This window comes from Micropterus salmoides, unplaced genomic scaffold (assembly GCF_014851395.1).
Source record: "Micropterus salmoides isolate LMB-PRFRI ecotype aquatic unplaced genomic scaffold, ASM1485139v1 Ms_hic_scaffold_1464, whole genome shotgun sequence".
In the NCBI taxonomy this organism is placed as follows: domain Eukaryota; kingdom Metazoa; phylum Chordata; class Actinopteri; order Centrarchiformes; family Centrarchidae; genus Micropterus; species Micropterus salmoides.
In genome coordinates, this window is record NW_024040557.1 from 3,848 (window position 1) to 30,946 (window position 27,099).

The 27,099-nt window shown below is 40.0% G+C and overlaps 3 protein-coding genes across 4 annotated transcripts; all 3 read right to left on the reverse strand.

Moving 5' to 3' along the window:
* Positions 1-4,524: 4,524 nt before the first annotated feature.
* Positions 4,525-6,359, reverse strand: LOC119903308 (glutathione peroxidase 2-like). The gene is made up of 2 exons (XM_038719488.1): positions 5,626-6,359; positions 4,525-4,992 (listed from the first exon to the last, which is right to left on the reverse strand). The coding sequence occupies exons 1-2, from the start codon at positions 5,845-5,847 to the stop codon at positions 4,639-4,641; spliced, it is 576 nt and encodes a 191-aa protein (XP_038575416.1). The 5' UTR covers positions 5,848-6,359; the 3' UTR covers positions 4,525-4,638.
* Positions 6,360-6,434: 75 nt separating this feature from the next.
* LOC119903307 (ras-related protein Rab-15-like) lies at positions 6,435-11,552 on the reverse strand. The gene is made up of 7 exons (XM_038719487.1): positions 11,367-11,552; positions 9,082-9,142; positions 8,931-8,991; positions 8,746-8,823; positions 8,501-8,590; positions 7,535-7,600; positions 6,435-7,411 (listed from the first exon to the last, which is right to left on the reverse strand). Exons 1-7 carry the CDS (start codon positions 11,488-11,490, stop codon positions 7,253-7,255), a joined length of 639 nt encoding a protein of 212 aa, XP_038575415.1. The 5' UTR covers positions 11,491-11,552; the 3' UTR covers positions 6,435-7,252.
* A 2,378-nt stretch (positions 11,553-13,930) lies between these two features.
* LOC119903309 (protein max-like) lies at positions 13,931-22,062 on the reverse strand. Of its 2 annotated transcripts, none has more exons than XM_038719490.1 (4): positions 21,882-22,062; positions 18,469-18,576; positions 14,800-14,923; positions 13,931-14,672 (listed from the first exon to the last, which is right to left on the reverse strand). In XM_038719490.1, exons 1-4 carry the CDS (start codon positions 21,915-21,917, stop codon positions 14,488-14,490), a joined length of 453 nt encoding a protein of 150 aa, XP_038575418.1. In that variant the 5' UTR covers positions 21,918-22,062; the 3' UTR covers positions 13,931-14,487. The 2 variants fall into 2 exon arrangements, with proteins under 2 accessions (XP_038575418.1, XP_038575417.1); XM_038719489.1 differs by having other exon boundaries at positions 14,800-14,938; positions 21,882-22,061.
* Between the last annotated feature and the right edge of the window lie 5,037 nt (positions 22,063-27,099).

A 27,099-nucleotide genomic window follows, 5' to 3' on the forward strand; every position in this document is an offset into this window, starting at 1 on the left:
GGTGGAAGGGGCAAAGGCTCAACAGCAGCTTTTCAGGTGATACTGCGCATTTCCAAAAGGTGCTCTGAGGAAGTTTAGAAATGAAGTTACAGTAAGACATGTGACGGTAACCAAGAAGCAGCAAAGAGCTTGGTCAAAACCCACTTTAGACATTAAGATCATTAAACCAACAAAGACTAGCGCACTTTGAACTTGAGATTGAATCATAACATTAATCTTATTATTCATTAGAAAAATGTAAACAGTCGATTTCAGCATTTCATGAAGGCCACTTAGCATAATTGCAGAACCACACATTCCAGAGAGCCAAATTGTAAAGCAGCACAATGCTGCTCTTGTTGCTGTCTTTTATCGTTGCGCGAGCTATTCCCTTCGAGCCAACGCACAGGAGACAATAGAAACATAAGCTCAAGTTAGCAACAGGAAGCATCCCCCTGTGAATGTGCGGGCACGTTGGAAAAGACTCCACAACAAATGAAGCACAATAACAATTGTTGCTGTTATGTGAGAAGTATGATGAAAAAAAGTGAAAATAGAAACACTGTCCTTTAGAAATAAACCAGGGGGAGGATTATTTATGCTGGTAAGGAAGATGAGAAGCAATGGCTTTTTCCCCTAAAGGATCATGTTTAGAGTTTGCAAATAGATGCATTTTGATGAGAGCGGCACAAAAAACCCTCATCTTTGGACTTATCTTGTCAACCAGCTGTTATTCGTATAGGCTTCATGCTGCCATGGCTGCAAACTAGTCTGCCTAAATGAGATGTTTTAAGGCCCACGCAGTAATGCCTTTATTTTCTGGTATTTTTGTCAGCAGCATAAAACACAGATTTGTTGGCCCACTGGCAGATTAAAACAGGGCAAGCATACTTCTCCCAGTAGCAATATGAAGCTGTATAGATTAATTCTCTATAAGAAATCCCATCAGAAAAAGCAAGATGCAGTCTGGTGTGAATAATAGCTACAATTTAGAACAAGCTAACGGGACAAAGCCGAGATTAGACTCACTAGTAAAAAATGGCAGTGCCGCTGTATGATCAGTCATGCCCACCGCAGGTCAGCTAAGCCTATCAAGAATGCTAAAAATCCTTGATCCTTGCCCAAAGCCATACACCAAAGCTTCCTTTTTTCACCTGACTCCTGCAAAGTTATCCCACTCCAACAAGCACAATACAACACAGTAACAAGTACAGGGGGAGCCCACTGGTTTTCAGTTTCTTACCTGCATAACTGCTTTGTTACAGCTTATATTTTGTAAATATGCTAATTTTGGACACAATGCTGCATACAGTGGATTTGAACTCTGGCTGAAGGCTGGCACCCGTTTCCTGTTTGTTACTATCTAAACAGTCCACTGTTTGCCTTGTTGCCATGCATTGACAGATCTTTCCTATTATATCATGTTGCCACCACTGTAATGATCTGTATTCTCTCTAGCTATTCCAAAACACTTGCTATGTGCCCACAGTGGACCAAAAAAGAGCTGGTTTTGTGTAGCCTGTATTGTACACATTAAGCATAACTAAATCAGCAAAAGGAGGGTCTGGCATATTGATCAGACTGAACTCTGTAGACATTCACCATGCAGTCAGCTGCTCAAGAAGATGATGAACCAGGCAAGGCTGTAAACAAATCAGAGATCTGGGGGCCATGCAGCTGTGGTGAGAAGGAAATCACCTCTATGAAATCCCTCCTCGTGTGGCAGCAACCCGGGGTACATCATGCTGAAAAATAGAGATTTTCGGGTGGTGACAGTTACACAATGAGACATCCACACATGCTATATGTAGTGGTGCACGATGCCACCTGTGAATCGTCTCCCCGCAGTAGTGCTCAGAACAATGCCCTTGACATATAGGCTACAACGACGCAGCAGATACATGTCTTTTGACACTTCGTCTACCAGCAGCCCTGCTAGTTAAAAAACACAGTGGCACTGATTGCGCACTGGCTCTACACTGCACCTTCACACAGCACAAAGATGTGCTTTGTCCACAGACAGCCGACCGATGTGTGCAGGCACCTTCTACCACGAACACAGCAGCGGTATCCCTACTCACCTTTTCTCTTTCAGCCTCAAGCTTCTGCATGTCACACAAAACGAAGCGGGGTTTTTCCTCCTTTTGTTTCAACTCGTAACAAGGTCCTAAAAGTCCGAGACACAAACTGCGCAGCGCTCTTCCTTACCTTCGCGGGGAACGTGTTCGCTCCGGTTCAAACCGAAAATGCGCCGGTGTCTCACACGAAAGGCAACTTGGAAGTTTGATACAAAGTTACGGGTTTGCCTCGCTGCGCTATGCAGCTGCTGGAGGGATGAGATCATTCAGGCAGCCTCCCCCCTGGCTCTCTCTCTCTCCCTGCCCCGGAGTCTCGCGAGAAGGCTTCGTGGGGGAAGCAAACGTTTCCGTGGCAACAGGGCTCACCTGTAGTGGGTTGACGGTGAGGAGGGGAAAACGAAGAGCTCTCACTCTGCGTTGAAAAACCAGACTGACTATGCAACTATGCAAGCTAATGCTAGGAAGCACATTTTTTTTCTTTTACTTACTCTGAAGGTCCAGTTACATTCCTTTTCAGAGGTAAGTTAGGTTTGAACAATACTAATTGGGTGTTTCAAATGATTTAAATAAACTGGACAGCCAGTAGGCCAAGTGATATTTAATGGCCATTCCCAGCAAAAGAATAGGCCTACACAAAATATAACTTTGCCATGTTAACAGGGTGTTTTCTGTCTTCTTAAGACTTTAAGATTTGCTGCAGTAACAAGATGTTTTGTGTCGTCTCAGGAAGTCCAAATGTTAGCAGGGTGTTTTATGTCATCTTAAGACAAACTTCCTTCAAATTTGTTCCTTTTCACTGCTAATCAGTCAAATTCAAGGACATACAATTTAGTAGGGACGCTACCAATATCCAGCAACTAGGCTACTTAATTGTGCCTAGCAATAATTTTGATGAACACAATAAATATAAAACTGTCACCAGTAACAGCTAGTCTGGATGGGAGATGCAAACGTAGCAAAAGCTGTCCACCTTCAAACGAAAAAGTAGTAGTGTGGATGTAGCCTTAGTATACAGAACCTTCTTGTGAGGAGGGCCTTTCCACTGACAATAATGAAATTAAACCATACACACAGGAGCTCTAGGGAAGGAGCATTTTACCTATTGTTATTTTTTTAAACTAACAACATTTAACCTAGCCTACTGTTTCAAATGCCCTGTTGAAAACATACGGTTAAAGGAAATTTAAGACAACTTTCAACACAGTTTCTAAAGCTTGCAATGCCATGCAGTGCTTAATGTAAAAATATTGTATTTTTTTAAAACTAATTTTGCTATAGTCACATGCAGGGTTATTTGGGCCAAAATACATGCAAATCAAAAATATTGTCCAGAGATGAAGTTAGAATACAGACGTGATGAGATTGAATCGAGTGATTCATCGCTCAAATATAAACAATCTTTGGTGGTATTTTACTGCAAGCTGTGTGTGTAGGGAGGAGCACCGGGGGTGGGGAGGAGAGGCCCCTGGCATTCCTCCTCCAATATTTGCTGCTTCCAATAGCCAACATTACTTACCTGACTGTCAACCACAGACCAATATGCCCGTGGGAAATATATTCATCAAATGTCCTGTATCACGACAACACAAATATTTAAATGTGATGTGCAAAGGCTAGTGAGTCAGGCTATCTACAAACAGAAATAAAATAGTGTCAGGTGACTGAGTTTCACTGTTGTCCCAGCGGCAACCTGCCAGAAACATTAGGGCACTGCCTGGCCTGTGTAGCCTGTGGCTCTGACATCACCATGATGATGTGGATGTGAGCGGATGTGCAGAAAATCCACTGCTAATCTGCAGACCTGGCAAACAATGCATACTGTGCATAGAAAACTTAAGCTGGATAAGAGCTCGTCACACAGCGGCAAGGTCGATGCATTCCTAAATGCATGTTTTTGGACTTGTCTTCAGGTGTCACTGTGGTAGTAAAGCATTCCTGCAGCTGTATCAGGCTACCAGTATCAGCAGATCTTGTGAATTGGTCGAGAAAGAAGATCTCGACAAATAAAGAATGAATCAGCAGGCTAAAGGACGCATAATGCAGTTATTTAAGTGAGCGTCTTAGTGTACATGATGACATGCCTTATAATTGTACATCCTTCCTACTGTATTTCAAGCCTCATTACTATGCCCACACAGAGCGGTTTCAGACATGACAACATCTATGTTTGTCAACCTTGTATCAGAGCAACACATCTTTGTAGCAGGTGTCTCACTGTATATATGGTCCAATTAAAACAAAATAAATCAAGGAGGGAGAATATTGGATTTAAAGGGTTTTAATTCAGTGTAAACAATTTGTGAATGTGTGTGTGGTGAATGTTAATTCATAAAAGCATGACAGAAGTTATCCGTTGGTAGGATCAAATCAGCAGCACCATCTGCTGGATAGGCTAGCAACTTGTAACTACACTTTAACATACTGTATCTCCACTACTCTTAAAGCACTTATAAAACCTCAGATAATATTCCCTCAGCATTTCAGAATATCACCCTCATGTAATAAGGCTTAAAAGTGTGGAGGACAGCATATCTGCTTTGACTGTGATGTATGAGAAATCTTAAAATGTTGGAAGCTATTCTTAGGTCTTGGTTAATCTTAATAGTCTTTGGATGTCAGGCTCGATGTCAATGGTGGGGAACTTCTTGCTGTATCTTTTAAAGGGCTCTCCCTCTGGCCCGACGAGGAATTTCTCAAAGTTCCAAGAGATGTCCGTCCTGCTGATGGGACTCCAAACCAGAAATTTGGGGTCCTGCATGAAGGAGTTGGGGTCGTCATCGGGATAGTGGAGCTTGTCTTTAAGATAGGCAAAGACCGGGTGTGTGTTTGTTCCGTTGACATCACACTTCTCAAAGATAGTAAAGTTGGGCTGAAAGCCGCCGCCTGGGCGCACATTCTGCAGTGAATTCAGGATCTCACCATTGGAGCAGTTCTCCTGCAAAACACAAGTATTCATTTCCATATTCTCCAGCTGTATATACTACACAGCTATATTGTAATGGCTTTAATGCTCATAGTTTGCTTCTAATCTTAGCGATAACAGGAATTAAACTGATTACTGTCGCAAACAAAATCACTCTCTATAAGAGTGCTAAGCAGATTTAACACTCTTTAGATTTAATGTCTAATTGCAGTATCAACGCTAAAGTACCAGCTACAGTTTGCACAATATGCAATCATGCTCTTCTTACTGAATTGCTGTTTTGGTGAAAACATAGGGAAATCATTCTCACTGGCCAAAGTAAACATGGAAGAATGTTCATTTTCAGAAATGAAACATGGCCTAGCAAGTTTAAATACTGTTTAAATCAACTAATGGTTATAATGAAATGCAAGAATAATGATTGAAATTGGCTTTAACATGCTAAGGAATTCGGGTGTGTATTTGTAAAAATGTATTATATATCCAGAGGAAGCACTAAACTGAGTAACGTTTTCTATTAACATGTAAACTGATACAGCAGGGCTCCCCATGAATAGTAAGATCATAAGCATATAAAGTAATTTAGGAGTCCTATATGCATATTGCATACTGAAGTGCCACTGCCAACAGTGTAGTTCAACTGACCTGGTATCCAAACTGGTTACAGGGAAAACCCAGGACCACCAGCCGATGTGGGTACTTGCTCTGAAGCTGGTTGAGCTCGGAGAAGTCCCGGGTGGTGGTGCCTCAGAGCGAGGCCACATTTTCTATCAGGACCACTCTACCCCTAAACACGTTGAAATCAACAGTGTCTCCCTCCAACGTCTTGGCCCTCAGGTCGTAGAAGGTCTTGGCGATGAATGTCATCTTGACTCCTGTGCTTCCACACTGCCGGCAGATGGGATCTCAACGTGCGATTGTACCCCAGTTTTGGTCACCTGACTCACTTAGGGCAGAAAGCTGCCTTTCATGGGTGTCAAATGGCTCTGCAAGAAGCTGATACACCTGTAATGCAACACTATTAACAAGTTTCAGACAGATTGATGTAACTTCCAATGAAACCACACAAGCACATGATGCATGATTTACTGTAAGGTGTGTTATCCTAATTCAGATTAGCTTTGAAAAGTGTTTACATTTTATAATAATGTCTTTGAACCCAAACGTCATGTGCTGTTAATCACTGGAATTATTTTAAAATTTGGTTATTATCCCGAGTATGTTTTTGTGTGTTGACTGGAGCAAATAACATGTATTATTGCCATGTTTTCGGCTTTATGGTGTGTCTATGACAAGTATCTGTTTTCTTAGTCATCAAATATTTAACATGTGATCACCTGTCTTTCACAGAAGGTGATGAAAAATGAATGAACCTACCGCCTGAACTCTCCGTGTACCTAACATCACACTCAGTCCAAATTTAGTGACTCAGCAAAGCTCAGATACGCTATTAATTTGTTTTCAAATATGACAATTTCAATTTATTAACTTACATAGACATACAGCTTGATTTTTTGCCACATGCTTGAGTTTCAAACATTGTACTGAAATTACACATCTATGGCACCTCAGCAGACCCTGAAAACATTATTTTAAGCAGCAGTGACACTCCTTAAATGCAACACCGGTCACATTCATAAAACAAACTGTACATATACATTTAGGATGGTAAATGAACATGGCACAACACTGTCTCCTTTAAGCAAATAAGTCAGCTGTGTTAATGAATCTCTGCCTGATCGGTTTGAGTTTCCAGGTGTAAATAATTAAACTCTGTCCTCTGGCTACCTTGCTGCAGCATATACACTCGTTGCAACTTTTATAAACATATTTCTTTGACATGGATCCACATGTTACCAACCAATTTGTAGATGTGCAGCTTGTGAATAAAATTTTTAAAAGTAACAAGCGAAGGTGATGGAATACAGCAAAGTGATGAAGGAGATGTATAGTGCATTTCACCAAGGAAAATGAAGGTCGTGTGTGAACTGATGGTTTTGCAAATGGATGCGGAGCTGCCTTCATGCCCTGTAGATAAACTAATTCACTGACTGAGAGTGATCATGCGACAAGATTGGCCCTCTGCTGGTTGCTGATGCTAACTGCGTTTACCACGAAGTCACTTCACTGGCTTGGAAAAAGTGAAACCAATCGAGCACCCTCCTCACCAACAGGTCATAGTGTCTCTGAAGAAGGCGGAGGAGGGCTGAGTCAAGTCAAAGTGGGGAACAAATGTCCTCAACTACAGTATGAGCCATGACGGCCCGTCTTTCTAACAGGCGCAGTTCCTCTGAGTGTTGTCGTCTTTATCTTGACCGTCCTTCTCTTCTTCCAAAGCGGCCATCTCCAGGTAATCATCCAGAGATCCCAACAAGTTGTCCACGTCTCTTTTGTGAGCCTGCAGCACCAGTTCTGCCGCACGGGTGAAGGACTGCAGGAAAGAGGAAGTTACAAACAAACATACAGGTAATAAATAAGAATGTAGCATGGGAGTTCCCCGTAAAGTGTGTGCACATTTATAATGTGACAGACAGACAGACAGCCTGTGACTTACCTCATTGATGTTACTGCTGGTGGAGGCACTGGTCTCAAAGAACTCCATGCCATAGGTTTCTGCTAGCTGGGAGATCCAGTTGGACGTGGTTAGAAATAAAGTACAACAAATGGTATTTCATAGCTTTAGTCAGTTTTCTCCAAGAGTGAATGAACACAGAAGTTGTTAGTAGTTATTAACTGGCCTATCAATTTGTTTTAATGGCTGATGTGAAGAATCCTTTTTGGAAGAATTCAAAATCTATGAATTTGCCCACTAACTATAGCTGTCCTTTTGTTTCTTTCTGTATAAGCAAAGAAAATAGTTGAATGCTACATGACTACAATATTTCTGCACCATAGTTTGTGAAATACTTGCCAAGCTAATACATTTAGCTCTTTAGTATGACATAAATGAGGAAAATAACTCCCCATACTAATATTTGCAACCCTAATAAGCTACTGTCAGATTGTACAGTGTCCTTTCCTTTGAAAATGTCAGCTCACCATTTAGCCATAGAGCTATGTAACCCTGGTCACCTGAAATCACTGAATGTACAGCTGAAGACTGGAACAAAAACAATTTACTGAGAACTTTTGGATGCTTTTGCATATCTACAAAATCCTAAACAGTACACCATCACTTAACAAGTAACTAAATGGAAACTAGAATTACGGAATTGTCCAATTCATTTTAAACCTATTTTGAGGTCACCTTGAGTCAAAGTGTCCCCTTTTCAGTGTCTGACCAACTGTGAAATATGGTCATCAGTTCTTGAGTCATGTTTTGTGAGGTCACAGTGACCTTGACCTTTGACCAACAAATTCTAAGTAGTTCATCCTTGAATCCAGGTGGATGTTTGTGGCAAATCTGAAGAGATTCCCTCGAGGCGCTGCTGAGATATTGCGCTTACAAGAATAGGACAGACAGATGGACAACCCAAAAACATAATAAATGAAAAAAACACAAAATAAGGTTCAATCAAACCTTGCTTCCTTGGTCCTTTGTCACCTGCCTCCTGTGCTTCTCATCAGACTTGTTTCCTACTAAAATCTTCTGCACCGTGTCTGGGGCACACTGCAAAGCAACAACAAAAAAAGACAGACAGAACCGATATAAGACTTCATCATCTTGTCACTCACACTAAGCCACTGGGTAGGTAATACAAACACTGGGTCACTGTGAAGGGCAACAAGTGCAAGGGAGTGAAATGAGAGTGCTTATTGCCATACTTCATCCACATCGCTGGCCCACTTTGCCAGGTGCTGAAAGGACGGCTTGCTTGTGATGTCATATACGAAGATGATACCCTGGACAAGAATCCACAAAAGATAAAGAAAGAAATATAAATAATTAATGCTACAGTAACCCATGAAGGTAGCTTGCCTCCAGTGACTGTTCATATGGAGGGGATCACCTGTGCCCGTCTGTAGTACTGTTTGGTAATGGTCTGATAACGTTCCTGACCGGCCGTGTCCCTGCACAGAAGACAAAACACAGAAAGAAGATCACACAATGTGCAGCAAACTGTAAATGCAGTAAAATGACATACAAGTAACTTAACTTACCATATCTGTACTCGCACCTTGACTCCATCTATTTCTAGTGTTTTCATTTTAAAATCAACTCCTACCAAAAAAGAAGACAATTGCATTTTATTTCACAGAAAGCAGGGTCAACAAAAGCTAACGGAAGTGATGTCTGACGCAACCGCAAACGCCTTCTTAAATAGTCAAACTGGAATCACCTAAGCAACTGTGACAAACTGGTGAAAGAAACAACTTTGTGGTATCTTACACAGGCTTTATGGGCTTTGGGTTTGTGAGCACTTAATGAGTGTTGCTCAGACACGCTATTATCCCTAATGAATTAAATCTCAGGCGTGGCATAGTGTCACATTTTAAATCACTGTCTCCACAAAGGGTTGCAACTGCTGTGAACTATAGTCCCGCTATGTACCAGGACTGCACTGGTTGTCAACAACAGGAAGTATCACTTATCACTTTATTGGTTTATATTAAATATTATTTAAATGAATTCTGGTTTAGTTTTTATGCTGCCACCACAGTTGAAGGTCCACTTAAATAAAGACATTAATTTCTATTCTTCATGCTACATCCTGAATGGATGCTTAAAATGTATATACTGTAGTATTCTATTTTTTAGATTATCCCAAACAAACTATATTTTACTATCTGGGGTATTTTCAATAATAATTAATCTACTGATAATTTTCTATTATTCATTTAATCATTAAGTAAGGCTGAACAATTAATGAAAATGTTACCAAAATCACAATATGGCCTACTGCAATTTTCAGGTACAATATTTGTTCAAGGACCCTAATATGCCCCTACACAAGCATTAGCTGTTGCTGATTGACTGGAACAATGTTGCGGGGAAAGTGCACACCGCTTTCTTTGCTTTGCAATTGCATTATCAGTCAAAATAATTAGATAGATTTTATCGTTTGTTATAAAAAATGGCAGATAAATGGTGACAAATCCCCTTTGCACTTTCGTAAAGCCCAAGTCAACATCTTCAAATTGTTTGTTTTGCCTGACTAACTGTCCAAAACCCAGACATTTTTACTTTACTGTCACCTAAGACAAAGAAAAGCAGCAAATCCCCAGAACAGAGAGGCTGCAACAAGACAATGTTTGGCATTTTTGCTTGAAAAATAAGGTTATATGGTGAATGTATGGACCTTTTTTTCCAGCAGACATTTTAACTCATCATGGTAGAAAAAATGAATGGTTGCTCTATTCTATTCAAGTGTCCCAATAAGCCATGACAGTGTGACAGTGTGCCTGTTATCAAGAATAGCTGCAGATGAATTTTCAATCAATCGATTCATCAATTACTTGACTAATGGTTTCAGCTCCAATATATATACTAACAATACACTTGTACTTCCTTTTCAACTTCTACGAAGAAGTACCAGCACTTTGTTGGCCAGATGACACAGCTCTCTAAAAAGACTCTGTAATTGTGAGAAATGGGGATGCAGATCTGGAGGGAAGAAGCTGTCTAATATTCACCAATAATCACAACATCAGGGATCTAAAAGCAAGGAGATTGTAGGTACCACGCACTTTCTCTAATAACTGGGTTTAATCCCATGTAAAGCCTTCCCACCCGGCAAGCTCTCCTGATATCCAGCTCTCCAGTTGTACTTCACAAACCTTTCACCCAGGCTCCGCTCTACACTACAGCACTGTATTTTACAGTCACAACAAACTATACTGCCTACCATGGAAGTGTGTGCTGTAGGTCTACTGTTTTCTTTGCTTATGTAAAAACAGCCCCACCATTTCCCTCCAACTCATTAGTGTGTCCAACAGTCAGGAAAAGAGGCAGCAGTGATACGAACCCCAAAGTGCATTTCAGTTCACAAGTTTAATTTTTTTTTAAATACAAAACAGGATAAAATATCAAACACTTTGAGGGCAGAGAAAATATTGTTTTTGTGGGCCTTCCTGTTCCATTGTTATGTGACAGCTCACAGGCTCCCACTTCTTCTGTATGCTTTAGTGTTTTTCCTTAAGGGAATATCTCTATTAGAAAATGTTTATTATTTTGGTATAACCATGGTCAGAATAGCTTTCTTAGTGCATGTTTTAGTTTTCAGGGCTGTTAGGACCTGAGGGTGTTTAATCCTAAAAGCTAAGTAGGCCTGCTTATACTTTGAACAAAAAAATTTAATTTGGTAAATTGTTCTAAAACTTCAACAAAAAAAAGTTGCAGCCTCCATATTACTGCTGTAAAGAGTATTCACTGGCGTTAATTCGGTTCGACCTGCTATGATGACTTGTGAAACGTCACTGAAAACTTCTTGGATGGCTTGGCTTACCGATTGTGGAAATGTGCGAAGGGTCAAATTCACTTTCCGTGAACCTGCGCAACATGCAAGTCTTCCCAACCCCAGAGTCTCCGAGCATCAGCAACCGGAACAAAACGTCGTACTGTTTAGCCATGACCAAAACCTAACACGGACACGAAAGCATGACCCTTCGATGTAGCTGTAGTGATGTCCTCGCTCACTGTTGCTGTGTGCTACCTTCAGGGCCGCTCGAAAAGTCATATTTCTGAACTCGGAAATTGTACTAGTACAGCCAGTTAGATACACTCAGTGGTTAGAAAGCACAACTGCAAATATTTTACAAAAGCGGGTCTTTACGTTGCTTCTTCTAGAAATATACCGAGTTGTTTTATGCTTCAGTGGCAGAATTTAGCGAGTAAAAAACACTGTAGACATATTAACAATGCTGATTCGCTTACTTATATTTAATATTAAATTAAATGTAATAATGCATCATCTTTGCGATTTGTTTAAGTTTACTGTCTTCTCCAGCAGCGTCAAATACAGCAGATTATTTCAGTTGTATTTTGCTATGTTCCAATGTGTTCTACAAATTTCCCACGGCTCGAAAAGGCAGCACACTACCTGCATCCTTGACGAGGCCTCCTCTTCAGTGGGAGTGTCAACTGGGACCATATATAAAAAGGCTAGGACACATCACACTGAGCTCATCCCAAATTAAATATTTAAACAACAGAGCTGCTGCCAGGTATTATAAATATTGATGTCATGAAACCAACTTCCCCCAACATAGCCACGCCTACCTAGGAACATGTTTTTTCTGTTGACCAATCAACAAAAGTCTTTCATCCCCATATATTTAAAAGAACATTTGAAATGTGTACAAAATTTCACTTTTTTTTTTCATTTATGTTGTTCCTCTAGTGTTGGGATGTCATTTTGGTGGTGAATACTAAATACCTAATTAATGGTCATTTATTTATTTGGTATAAAAGCAATCAAAATTTGAAACCCCTCAATGTAAACTGTTTTTGATAACATGTAATGTCCCACATTTCATGAAATATTACTGAGGATGTGATCTGTTTCCTCAGTACCCTTAATATAGGATCCAGTCTCTGATGCTCCTATTATCTACTTAATTAGATTATCTGAAACAGAATGGAGAAGCAAAGAAATCCTCTATTTGTACCACCTTAAATATTGTGATCTAGAAACATTTAAAAGGTGAACACCCAAATATCAGTAAACAATCCCTGGAGTGCAGTTTCTTAAATTTGATTAAACACACCTTATAATTTCATTAAATGGGATTGGAAATGAGTTCATTCCATCACTCAGCTGTTTACCTCCAAACAATACATATACAGTTTAATACATAGGGAAAAAAAATACTAACTTCAGTAGCGTAATGTACAAAAGCTATGAGATGTTATTAAAAAACATGTTGAGTCACAAATACATCCCAAAAGGATAAAATAGTTTTATTTATAGTCTCATAATAAAGGTATGCCTTAACTTGCAAGACAACTGTTGGCAGTATGTACAACATACCTGTAATTTCCATGGAATGGAACAAACAAATATTGATTACATACACACTAATTTACCTCTGCAAAAAGAGGGGGAGGGAAGGAAAGATAAACATTCCCAACACAGGCAAATATTTCAAGGGAAGGCTTTTCTTTGCAGAGCTGACACCATTTAGGAGTATACAGTGTTATATACTACACACCAGGGACGTGCACAGGGGGGTTGCTCTGGTTGCCCGGGCAACTGCCCGTTTGCCTTTCCTGACTCAAGTTGCCCTTCCGACTCACCCTTCCGAGAAAAAAAAATAAAATAAAAATAATCGCGATCGCAAAGCCTCATTCACTTCCATTCGGGCACCGAAAGTGAAAGTCAGTAGGGGAAGGGCAAACTCTGTTTAAGTGGCTGCACTGCTGCAGCGCTGCCTGCACGTCAGTCGATTCTGTTCCCTACCGGAATTCCTGTTTCCTTCCTTTATGCAATCATACTACAACAAATCATGCGTAGTTTTGCCCAGTTACCATACGTGATACGTACCAACAGAAGTGAATACGAGCTAGAAGCGCAACTGAATGTACGGGAAGCCAAAAGGTTAAAAAAGGATTGTATTTTTTTCCGAAATCTAAGCGTTTTTTTATTTAATATTTTATTAGAAGCGAGTTTTCCCCATCTGTCAATTCAATCTAGATTATTTATTTTCAAATAAAAAAAAAAAGGAAAAAAAATAAAAAATAATAATGATAATAATATTGAAAACAATAAACAATAATATAAGGAACTCTTTTTCTCATATGTATTTTGGTGACATTTATATTGTTAATACATTTTGGATACTGTGTTTAGTGCCTTTTTTCAGGTCAGAGCAACTGCCCTTCAAAATTCCTGTGCACGTCCCTGCTACACACCGAAATGGACTTCCATTAACAAAAATAAAGGTCATTGCCCTTTTAACTGCATTGCGCAACATTCAGTTTCCATTAGGGAATTTTTTTTATACCCACATTTTATTAATAATAAAATAAAGGAAAATAAATAGTTGAACCTACAGAAAATCCACTAAAACAGCAGGTCCACTTGTTTATTCTCCTGTGTTCTCTGGAAAATCTCAAGCCAAACATAAAGGAGATCAGATATAAGGGTGAGAAATCAATTTTGGTGCATCACTATAAATAGAGGGATCCATTTGATTAATGATGATTAATATTAAAAAGGTAAAACTATCACTAATTACAATTTTGTCGAAGCTTGTAGCGTCTCACATCTCCAACAAAAAAAATAAATCATTTTATTTTCTGTAGCTTCACCAAAGCCTCATACCTTGTAATCCCCACATTTGATTATGAATAGTTATCATGATGTTTGAAAAGCATAAAGTCCTTCAAAACTGCAGAGCTGCCTCAATTTGGGGGTCTTAAAAAGTTGTTGCTGGGCCACAAAAGGAGCGACGGGATGCTTGCCAAGAGGAAAAAGCAAGGTAGAAGCGTTTTATACATAATAGCACCTCTCTCACACAGTCTGGCGGAAGAAGGCGGGACTGAGAGTGGACAGGTAAGAGGAGTCGGGGCTGGTGGGCAAAAAGAGTCTTTTTGGGGAACCGGGATTTGGAGGGGAGGGGGCAAGTCTAGCTGGCCTCCACGCGTAGCTTCTTTCTGTTGGGTGGCTCGTCTGGCTCTGACTCAGAGCTGGAGTCGGACCCACCGTCAAAGGCAGACACTGCGCTCCCTTTACGGTTTGTGTACAAGCTGCTATCAGAAGAGTAGCTTGTCTGGAGCTGGTTGTTCCCCTTGGCCTTCTCCAGTGCACGAACTGTGGCAGTACAGAGGAAAAAAAAAAAAAAAACACAGAAAAAATACTGAATAGCACTTTCTTTAAATTTTACATAGCGTACTACATCATACTTTGTCACAAAAAGACAAACAGTTCCTCCACTTACCCTGCTGCTCCAACAGTGCGTTCTGCTTCTTTAGGTCATCAATGTCTTGCTGGTGGGTATGGTTTTTTCGCCTCATGTACTGGATGTACTCAGTGGCTTTGTCTAGAATCTGTGCTCGGGAAGCCTGTTTGACAGAGTTCTGTCAGCAAAAATTTCAGAGAGCCATGGGACAATGCTGCAGTGTCTGTTTGTACAGGTACAACATGTAATGCAGAGATCACAGTGGCATACATGAACGGTGCAGATCACTTTCAGTCTGGATCATAAATTAAGCGAGAACTATTCCAGAGGTCATTAACTTTGGTACACATACTAATACTGACATGTTGATCCTAGCACAAAAGAGGGAAAAGACTGCAACATTTCCTCCATGTTGAAGCACCATCACACCTGCATACTGAACAATGCCACAGCTTGTTGCACTTCTCATATTTAATTTGATTTACTGACTTATAAAATGGACTGTAGATATAAACATATCTCTAATGACTAAGCTGCTGAAAACGTATAGAGCTGTTTTCCAACTGCTTCAATGGTAACGCCTTCCAGTTGTGTAAAAGTTCACAGAGCATATGAATTGGTTTGTGACAATGATTCCCAGATACTGTGGGACAAATTAACAATCTCAAATCTCATAAACATAAAGTTTTGGACATGTTTAACACGTGGATAGCTTTGCTTGGCAAGCTGGCCATCTTTGAAAATGATCTCTTGGATCTGGTTTAGAGTTCAAAGAGAACAGTGCAAGCAGAACACCACAGAATAGCAGTGGTTTTGATTGGTACAAACTAAACTGAACATTATGGAGCTGGAAACGCAGCTGATGAGCTGCAGACTTTACCACGGCGGGTGACCGTGTGTGCAGAGCTGTAAAAAAAAAACAAAAACAACAGTGGAACAGAGAACCTGCTCTACCAGAGAAATGGGGATGTCTCCTTAACTTTATATTGCTTATGCTGACAGTTCTCATGCCTTACAAATGTTTTATGCATGTGCACAACAAAGTTCAGTTTTCCTGCCTCTACGGACATGCAGGCTCTATGTTGTTGTTGATTGTTAATAGTTATAGACTGATTATGTGTGGCTGCAGTGTAAACAACGTTAGCATTCCCCTTGCGAGTTTCGGGAAGGTGGTGTTGGTTTCGAGCCATAAATTTCCTCAGTCACCATCGTCACCAAGGACAGCAAATCTAATCTAAAACCATTACTGCCTAGTTATCCAACGAAGGTTAAAGTCAAGGGCAACTGGACTTGGTTGAAGACACTGGAAAACGTTTAGTCCCTCATCCAAGGGACTTCTTCAGTTCTGACTGACTGGCAGGGAAACTCGCTATTTAACCTCAGTCGGGTCGTTTGCCAGGATCGTCGATACTGCTGGTTCGTTAGTGTTCCTTGTTGCTGTGACGACAGTCGTTACAGTCGTTAGACTACCTGTGGCCAAGACTGAACGACCATCGTTGGTATCTTCACCTGAGGCCAATAGGTTACGTTTGTTGAGTTTCCTGGGAAGTGATGAAAGGACAGCATTGTAAGTGGGGGATAAGTGGTGGCGTAGACCCCCTCCCCTGTTCAATGACGGCTTCTCAACCCTGGTGTAGATGGCTTCCTTGACACCTCTTTCAAACCATCCATCTTCTCTGTCTAAAATGTGCACCTGGTGGTCCTCAAACGAGTGTCCTCTGTCCTTCAGATGTAAGTAGACTGCAGAGTCTTGACCTGCGGAGTTGGCCCTTCTGTGTTGAGCCATGCGTTTGTGTAGTGGTTGTTTAGTCTCCCCAATATACAGGTCTGTGCATTCCTCACTGCATTGGACCGCATACACTAGATTGCTTTTCTTGTGTTTGGGTGTGCGGTCTTTGGGGTGTACCAGTATCTGTCTTAGTGTGTTCTTGGGTTTAAAAAACACAGGGATGTTGTGTTTGTTGAAAATGCTCCTGAGTTTCTCTGATACTCCAGACACGTATGGAATCACAATGTTGTTGCATTTGACCTTCTTTTCTTCATCCCCTGTAGTTTTGTTCTTCTTGGATCTTGTGGCTGTTTTCACAAATGTCCATTTAGGATATCCACAGTGCCCCCTTCAGGTGGTTCTGTTCCTTCTCTGGCTCAGGCGCTTGTTGGTATGTTTTCCAGAGTTGATGTGTTCTGTGAAGGCTTGCACTACCTAGCTTTTAATTCTGACCCAGGTGTCGTCCACATACCTGTACCAGTGGCTCGGTGCTGTTCCTCTGAAGGAGTTTAGGGCTTTGTTCTCCACTTCTTCCACGTAGATGTTTGCTACAGTCGGGGATACCGGTGAGCCCATGGCACAGGCATGCTTCTGTCTGTAGAATCCTCTGTTGTACTGGAAATAGGTGGTGTTTAGATCAGATCTGGTCAGGGCTGTATCTTCAACCAAGTCCAGTTGCCCTTGACTTTAACCTTCGTTGGATAACTATGACCTGGATGACTGAGAATCTTCACAGACATTACTGCCTAGTGTTAAATATATTTGGATATACTATATTATATATTAATAATATAGTTGAAAGACATCACTTCTAAAAAAAAAACTGTAACCAGCTCTACCTTAAACACCAGTCATGTTCTAAAATCTACAGCATACCCAATGTATTTTTCTATTTCATTCATTATTAAATATTCCATCTAAACCAACATGTTACTGGCCAAGATAACAATGAATATTAGATTGTACTCTGCATGAAATAATGGAATTATACATGCCGTTTTTAATATCAGTGAGGATTATACATTTGCCACTGGCCACCCTGTTCTCAAAATATCAGTATCAGATATTGAAATATCCATATGGGTTGACCACTAATCGTTCATTTAATTAATTTGAAATATATTGAGGTGGCTAAGGATGAAACGGTTAGGGGTTTAATGATAAACGATGGTTAATATTACTGCTGCTTTAATTATCATTAAAACTGTGCTGGTTAAATTCTGTCCTGCATCTAATGTCCTGCATCTAATTTAACTGTTTCTAACTAATGTTAGTGTTAGTCTCGCGCGGGAAACGTCGGTGTGTTTTGGGTCAATGAAAACATGGACAATGCTCTGGAGATTTTTCAGCCTAGTCCTCGGAGGACTAAGTCTGAAGTGTGGTCGTATTTTGGTTTTATAAGTGTTGAGGGAAACTTGATCAAAATAAATTGCTGTGAAAGGGGCAAAACTGTGACTACCACCCATTACTTTATAACGAATGCAGATTAACTTTTAGCTCAATGCATGACGTGGGGGAAATGTGTGTGCCATGGTTTGTCTTTCTAACTTGTAGTAACAGCTTGTAGACTGAAATTGAACACATTGCACGTTTTTCTGCTGCTACATGCATCATTTGTCTTTAATCTCTTTTGCACATGATGTGTTGCTGACACTAAATGTAGTTTACTCACCCAACCAACATATTTTGGTTTTCACATGTTTACATAAGGTATTGGGTATGATCTTGTTTTAATGATTTCAGTGTGTGCATCAGCATTTACAGCAGACTTTAACAACACCGCGATAATAATAACTGTCATCATTTTGGTCACTATTATCACAATATTAAATGTTCATACTGTTTCATCTCTAGAAGACAAAATAAAACTGGTATTTGTTGCTGAGCCTTGAGACAGTGTATGAAGAACAATGTAGAAAACAAATATTTTTGCCTCTCACCTTCTCCCCTTGTAATGCAGGCACAGAATCTCGTAAACCGTGAAAGCTGTCTTTAATATGGTCCCTGCGTTTGCGCTCAAGCGCATTGTGATGTGCTCGCTTGTCTGCCTGCAAAGGGACAGGTAAAGTTTATGCTTTACAAACTCAGGTGATACATAAAAAAAACACAAGGGCTGGGTGATATGGCTAAAACTGTTATCATGACAAAAAATATATATATATCAGTCGATATCAATAATGATCATGATAAATGTCAAAGCATTATTTCTGAGTTTAAAGGCGGATTTTTGCCCTTTAGTGAAAGCTGAAGAAACCAGACAGTTAATTGTGGTTTTAAACTATTCTTTACTGTCAGAACTTGCCAAACAGAGGATCATTTCACAAATCTGAGAACAATGAACAAACAATTATAATGATAAAATATTTTTTCAACAAATGTGTATAAGACTAATTAATTTCTTTTTTTCCAGTCCTTTTTCCTCAACAAACAAATATTTTAATAGAAGTGCAGATTTGTTTGTAATTCTAAGAAATAAATTATTATATCGCAATAATTAGTTATCGTTTTATTACCCAGCCCTAACACAAGGTAAAACCAAGAATGTTTGTGACTTGCTTTCCATGTGAGTTTTAACATATAAGAATAAGACAGGGAGCAATTTTAAGCTGCAATATGCAAATGCTGCAGCTTTAAATTGCAAACAAGTAGAATAAGCAGTGGCCTTATCTTTCACAGGGTCCTTGTGTGTACATCTCATTTCCCTGACATCATACAGCAGGAACCTGTGGTGTAGGTATAATGTTGAATGAAGGTTGCGATCTGTTTACAGAATCTTAACTGATTGTGAACTGTTGACTATCAGTTGCTTGAAGCGTTGGACCAGCAAACTGTCTCAATGTTTTGTCTATTAACGGCACAGTGGATCTCAAAATCAACTCCAATGTCTACCTTCTCTCTGCTGTTTTGAACAGAACCAATAGATGCCAAAAAAATCTACTCTTCTGCTCAGTATCTTCCAAAACAAAATACAATTTGTGTCTGCATTCACAGTCTACTTGTTTGGAACCTGCTGTAGCTCTACAAAGTCAGCCAGCTCAGCCTCAGGCTAGAAGCTCATTAAAATGAGTGGCAAGAGTTAGAACAGGATGCAAACCAAGTTAAGGATCCGACGACAGCGCTGAACCTAGAGCCCTGCATTTCAGCCCAAGCCCGACGGGCCCCGACTTATTTACGCCCCTGGGGCCGGGCTTCGGGCCACTTTTCACGTCATAATTCACATGCGGGCCAGGCCTCGGGTCTTTTTTGAGTTATCCTTTTTATATTTTTAGACAAGAAAATATGAGAAGTTGATGTCAACGATAGAAAACAAATAAGAAAGACATTTCTTAACCTGTTTTTAAACCTCTTATAATCCTATATCCTGCCTACAGGCAAAATGTTGCAAATTGCATTGTTAAATATCAGACATGATCAATGAGAACACAGTGTTCTGTCATGTTAACCAGAAAGCTGCGGCTGAATAAAGCAAATAAACTTGCATTTTTGGTGTTCTTACAGTTATCATACACTCATTAGAACCCTTATCCAGGTCAAATATAGCAAAACTGTACAAACAGAACTGCATAAATACAGTACATGATAAGATTTTTCATGAGGGTACTTGCTAAACACTTATAAAATGTTACATTAAATTAAAGAGAGACATAAAGAGTGCTGTGGGAAGAACCACTAAAACCATTAGTTGTTGTCATACTAACGTTTGAACTACTCTGTAACAATAGACATGTTACAGGCATGACAGTATATCTATACAGTAGCTATTGAGATCCAAAGCAGGAGATCCCAGCTTAATCAAATGGGGGGGAGGGGAATCCATGACTCTCGCACATATGTGACCAGACCGAGGATCTGACACAATTTCAGATGCATACTTAAATAAAACTCCCTTACACATATACAGCAATTAAATGCAGGTGGTTTGTACACCATGGGGAATTTAAACTAGCATGTACAATATGTTTGATGTGGATTCTGGTAAGTATGTTTCAAATGCAATGTAAACTCTGGCATCTGCACTGGATTCTCATTGTAGGAGAGCATATTTAAAAAGGTCCAGAAGGCTACAGAAAAACAAAAGACTAATATGGAAGGTACCTTATAATAAACACAGCTGTTTCTAGTATCCTATTTGCACTGCAATCAAGTGAGAAGTCGTTTGGGTTTTGTTGTGCATCTATTCATGCAATTACGGTACCAGTGCTTGGCGTGGCTACTACGTACATGTAAAGACTCTAGTACAAAGTTACCTGCTTTAACTCTCACATTTCACACCTAATATGTGAAATGGTGTCTACAGCCTTCCTCAAAGATTCAGGATGTTCCTAGATAGAACATGTCTTTAAGTCATATTACTGGGATGGCTACCTAAAAAAAATAAATGTACAATCACTACCACCGTATATACAGGTTGTAATTCATGGCAAATCCTTCATTCTGTAATTATGACAAAACAGTAATAAACCATTTTCATAATAGGTTTGCAGGGCATACCAACTTAAGCATTTTAATGTACACTTGCGAAGAACATTACAGGTAATGTCAAAATAAATAGCAGCACATTGAATATGAAATCATATTTTCTTGAAAGTTTCACTCAGCTTAAAAATGGAGTCATGAAGAGTTGTGCTGATATTGTCAATGTAATCAATTACCCTAAGTGTAACGCATACAAGTTTCCCTCATTTTTAAACTGATAAACCCATTTTCATAATAGGTTTGCTGAGAATCCCAATGCCATCCTGTTCACAACTACCCTAACTATGACCATAGAAAATCTGACATGCCCTTTAATTTTCTCCAAAACTGTACAGAATAATGACTTCAAATCTGACGTGATCACAGTCTGGATCATACTTACAGGTCATACTGAACCAAGATTTCACTGAAAATAATGATAGTTTTAAAATGAAGAATTTACTAGGTTTTCCTTTGATTTAGGAGATGACTTTTTCTATAACTTTCTCAAAAACTCAACAGTAAATATAATCGTGATCCTGAACAGGATTGTATAGGGTATTTTTGGCCGCTCCTAGCACCCGTACCATAAATGAACAAAAACACGCGCAACAACATCCAAACGGCGACTGGCTTTAAAGAGCTGCCGCGAAAGATGGCTCATTTGACCGCTGATAGACGACGTTACTTATTCACCAGAATAATGTGCTCGACTTTCATCTACAAGCCAGCTCCAAAGAACGTCATTTGCTATATTCCTTACAATCTAGTGTTAGCCAACAAACCCAGCTAGCTAGCTAGCTAGCTCAAGCAGATAGCGTAGGTTGGCAGAGATGTTAAAGTTGCTGTTTGGCTAAAAATTTGGCTAGCTACTTCTTGAGGAAACTAAACAACATACATCGCTGTCGACTTCGATGTCATCGTTTTCGCTCATTCTTCGGTAAAAAGGTATGGGAAAAGAAAACAAGCAGCTGTCAAAACAAAGTGCAGCGACAACTGGAGGCAAGTAACAAAATCTAGCACGGAGCTCTGCTACAGCAGATACATGACGATCAACGGTTCTCTACACGTGATTCGCCTACACATGGACGGGAAAACATAAACAGCGCAGGCGCAACAAGATGAGAGCTTCTGGGTAATGAAGTAATACGCCCGCACGCGGCCCGGTTTGCACAGGTGCTGTTTGTGGAGTTTGAACCACATTTCCCATAAGCCCACGGATTTGGACGCGCCCACCAAATTATACCGTTATCTCTTACAAGTTGCAAACATAACAGTCTCAGGTCCGTCAGTGTTATTACTAAAGTGTGTCATGTTCCTTGTAATATAGTTGTATAAATATATAACAAACAGCATTTCATTAAATTGTCATCAATAAATCAGTAATGCCTTAAACATATACAGTAATACTGATGTAACATGGGCCTGTTCTCCTTAAATATACATTTCATGCAAACGGGATTCTGTGGTTTTAAGGACCAAAATGCCTTGTGCTCAAATCTGTTTCAGCTGTCATTGTCAACAGGGTAGTATGCTACAATAACTAGGATATTTTTCCATCATATGATTATGAGGCCAGATGGTGGCCTAGCTCAGTTTGGCTGCCCTCCCCCATTCACCATCCATGGCTGCACACTTGCCTCCATAGACCTTCAAATAGATTCTGCAGCAAGCCCTTGCTGCTTATAAACCTACTGCTGTGCCACAGAGATGTGTTTTATTATCAGGAATTTGTTTTTCCTAATTTAAATAAGACAATGCCAAAAATCTGGAGTTTTACATTCTTAAAAACAACATGATGACAACGTCCTGTATGATCTTTATATGCAATTTAGATATTTAATTTAATATTTAGACAACAAAGGGTGTAGGTAAAAAGAAAGAAAGATGTTCTCTCATGTTTTGTAGCCTATACCATTCATCTTTTGTCTCTACATCATATCAGCACATATTATCTTTTCTGTCATCACCATCTCATCTCTCCAATTAAAAACCTACTAAAGCCACTAAAACTGTAAACAAGTGTGGCCAATAAGAGCACATAATTATGTTGTTAATAATAATCTGTTTTACAATTAATCAGTATGCCAGTTGTTTTGAGAAATTAATTGACAGTATCCATTGACACAAAATAGTTTCCTAATATTTGGGGACAATTCACTATAATATAATTTCAATTTATAATATAATTTCAAGCAATATAATTTCCTGACATTTTAAGCCCTGGGGGTATTGACCACTAATATCAATATGAAATTTACACAGAAATATTGCTTGGTGTGTGATAGCCTCTTTTTACACCTGACAATAACCTTTGTCTTGGGTACACTGAGATTTGATCACTCAAACCACATTTGGAGGTGGTCTGGGCCGCATATGGCCACAGTCTTTTAGCAGTGTGTACGCAAATATGTCCTGGGCCACAATGAAGGACAGCCTGCTCAACTAACATCCTCTGCTTAAGCTTAAGTAAAGTGTGAACCCTCAAGAAGAAGCTACAGTAACTTGCTAAATGGATTTTCGAAGTTGTTCGGATGATGAACTTGGAGTACCTGGGGCCTGCTGCTGTTGCCAATTCCCAAACCACTCCCCGTCAACATTCCCCGCTGGGTCCCTTCGCCCTGGTCCTGAAAACCTCCTCCTTCTGGAAACCCAAAGCTCTTGTGCTAGATGTGTAAACACCAACATTCCCCCAGTTCTCCGAGCTCCCAGTCTAGGCAGAGTCAGCTAATGGCGTGTTTCATTTACCTCAGAAGTTGGATGTCAGGGCTGGAAATGAAATCACACCTGAGTTGATCGCATTCCGCTTGACGTGGTATTGTGCACATACAAACACTGTAGCAACATGTCCACAGTTATAAGTTGAACAGTACTGTGTGTATGACTGATTTATTGAGACACAAATCAAAACAGAAGTGCAATAAACAGTATATTATTTTACAGCTTTCACTCTGTTGATGCTCGAAGCAGTATCTTGGATTTTGAGGTTGAGGTTGGTGAGGTTCTCCCGACTCTCTGAGTCAGAAATCCAACTTAAGGGGATGTTCCAGTTGAAATTTCCTACTGGACACTCGGAAATTCCGACTTCCTAGTACAACTGGAATGCACCATTATGGGACTGCTACTAGCTGCAAGGCCAACTAGCAACAGCAGCAGTAGTTAGCAGCAGTTAGTGGTTACTCTGGTGATATGCTTCCCCCTATTTGTTTGGAATATGAATTCAACAGACTGTGGTAAAATCTTGCAACTTGCTATATGTTGTAATCCACACTGTCCCTTTAACTTAATAAGCTAATAAAACTTTAAATCTGACCACTAGCTAAGTAGCTAAGTAGCTAACAGCAACAGTTAGTTTTGTGCAGTAATCAATGAGGCCCGGCACCCAGAAACCACTGCAGTGGAGTTTATTGGTTTTCCAACCTAATGCTTTTCTCATTTGTGGTCTGATAAACAGTAAATTCATTTAACTCGGGATAAAAACTACTACGCATTTGGTCTTTGCAAGCGGAAATGATGTAGGCCTATGTGAGACGAAAGGGAGGGACAAAGACATTGTCTGTCTTCCACCACATCACATTCCTTTTCTCCAAAACCTCCACTGGCTCCATATCCAACACAGAATCCCGTTTAAAATCACCTACAAAGCCCTCTATAACCTCGCACCCTCTTTCCTCACCAACCTCCAATGACATCATACTCCCAACCTCAGAACTACAGATGTCAGCCTCCTTTCCCGTTACCCGCCCCAAGCACCAAACTTGTGGAGACAGGGCCTTCTCCATTGCTGCCCCTCTCTTCCTGGAACTCTCTCCTCCATCACTCTCAGACATTCCACATCACTTACAAATTTCAAAACCGCACTCAAAACCCATTTCTTTAAAGTCTCTTTTAACTTGTTTTCTTTTTGTTTCTGTCTTGGTTTTATGGTGTTTTGCTTCACTTTTTAATAGATATCTCTAGTTATTGTGTTATTTATGCTAATCTTGTTTTTGTCTTTTTACCACGTAAAGTGCCTTTGAGTACAAGTGCTATATAAATGAAATGTATTACTTTTACTTATTATTATGTGTTTATTTGCTGATCATAAGTAATAATAATATAATAATCTTTATATATAGAGCACTTTTGAAAACAATATTAAAAGTGCTTTCACAAGAGCAATAAAACACAGCAAACAAAATAAGATACACAGTAAAAGCAGAAGAAAGTTCTGAAATTAAAATACAGTTAAAAGAAAAAAAGATCAACTAAAATCAGGAAAGACTCTTCTATAAAATTATGTTTTCAGAGGGGGCTTAAAAGAGTTCACTGACTCAGCTGTCCTGATTTCCTCCTCCTGAGTGGTCTCTCCAGACCCAGACATATGTGGAGACGCATTCTTATCAACTATAACTATGACCTGGACAATTGAGAACCTTCAAAGACCTGACCTGGATGACTGGAAACCATAGACTGTATATAAAAATTCCAATAAACTGTAACTATGACCTTGACGATTGAGAACCTTCAAAGACCTGACCTGGATGACTGGGAACCATAGACTGTATATAAAAATTCCAATAAACTGTAACTATGACCTTGACGATTGAGAACCTTCACTGACATTTTTTATCAACTCTTCATAGTTTTCACATGACGTCACATTCCAACGAAAACGCTCCCTTGGAGGGCAAAAAAGACGATAAGCAAGTGATACACTGTTACTTTGAGTTTGTTATTTTTGCATTGCCAAAATACTGAATGGTTGTTCTACTTTCGGATGCACTAATCGAGGAGGAGCTAAATCTGGACTGTGTTAGGTGAGGGATTCCCCAGAAGGTAAAAGCAAACATTACCGCAGTTAAGTGGTGGCAGGGAGCTTCTGAGAAATAATGTGCTGCAGTAAGCGTATTGACTCACTTTTGTTTCCGGTGCTTGTGTGTTGGTGGCGTGTTTTGCTGCTCTCACTAAATACCAGTTAAATTTGTTAGATTTGTCATTACAGCGGCTAACTCTCTGCTAAACGCTTACTCTTACAGTAGTTTTGAGGCGAGGCTCAGTGATTTATAAGTCTGGCTCCGCACCTTCGTAGATCAGTCTACCCAGCCAGTCCCTGGTAGTCGGTGTGAAACGGCCTGAGTTAGCCTCTGGTAGCCTTCCCCGGCATCTCCTGAGCAGCTAGGAAAGGGTGGCTTGGTACTGTCTGAAGCAGGAATAGTTGTAAGCATTCAAAGCCCACCAACCTGTTCACGTTTCTAACAGATTTTCCCCATACAGCGACACTTCCGCTGAGAAACCAACTGTGATTATTGGCAGCCCCATTTTGAGAAACGTGAAGTTAGCACAGCGGTCATGGTTAAGTGCATCCCTGGGGCCAGAGCGAGCGAAATCGAGTCTTATTTGAAACTGCTGGCTAAGGAGAAATGTAAATACGCCAATCGAGGTTGAGTCGGATTAATGAGTAAGTTGAGTCAGACAATGTCGGACACCGTAATTTTCTCTGGACCCTGCCAAATCTGACCAGTGATGACATGTATAGCCGCATGTCATCATTTCGCCACTGGTTGTCGAGGTGGTGTCCAGCAAACGATGTGGGCTTTGTAGATCATGGCAGACTTTCTGGGGAAGACCTGGTCTGATTCGGAGAGAAAGCATACATTCCTCTTGGGATGGAGCAGCTCTTATATCTAGAAATCTGGCCAAGTTTATTAGTGGACCAAATCCATGACAATCCAGAGTTGAGACCTGGAGGCAGAGTACAGTCTTAACACACTTCTCTGCCCTTCTATTTCAGCAGTTACCCACCAGAAACGTCTTCTAGTATCTTCAACCAAGTCCAGTTGCCCTTGACATTAACCTTTTTTGGATAACTCTCACATTAAGCAAATTTCAAGGACCGCCTTTTCTCACCTACGTAATATTGAAAAAATCAGATACATCCTGTCTAAAAATTATGCAGAAAAACTAGTCCATGCATTTGTTACTTCTAGGCTAGATTACTGCAATTCCTTATTATCAGGCTGCTTGAAAAAGTCCATTAAGACTCTTCAGCTGATCCAGAATGCTGCAGCACGTGTTCTAACAGGAACCAGGAGAAGAATCATATTCTCCTGTTTTAGCTTCTCTGCATTGGCTTC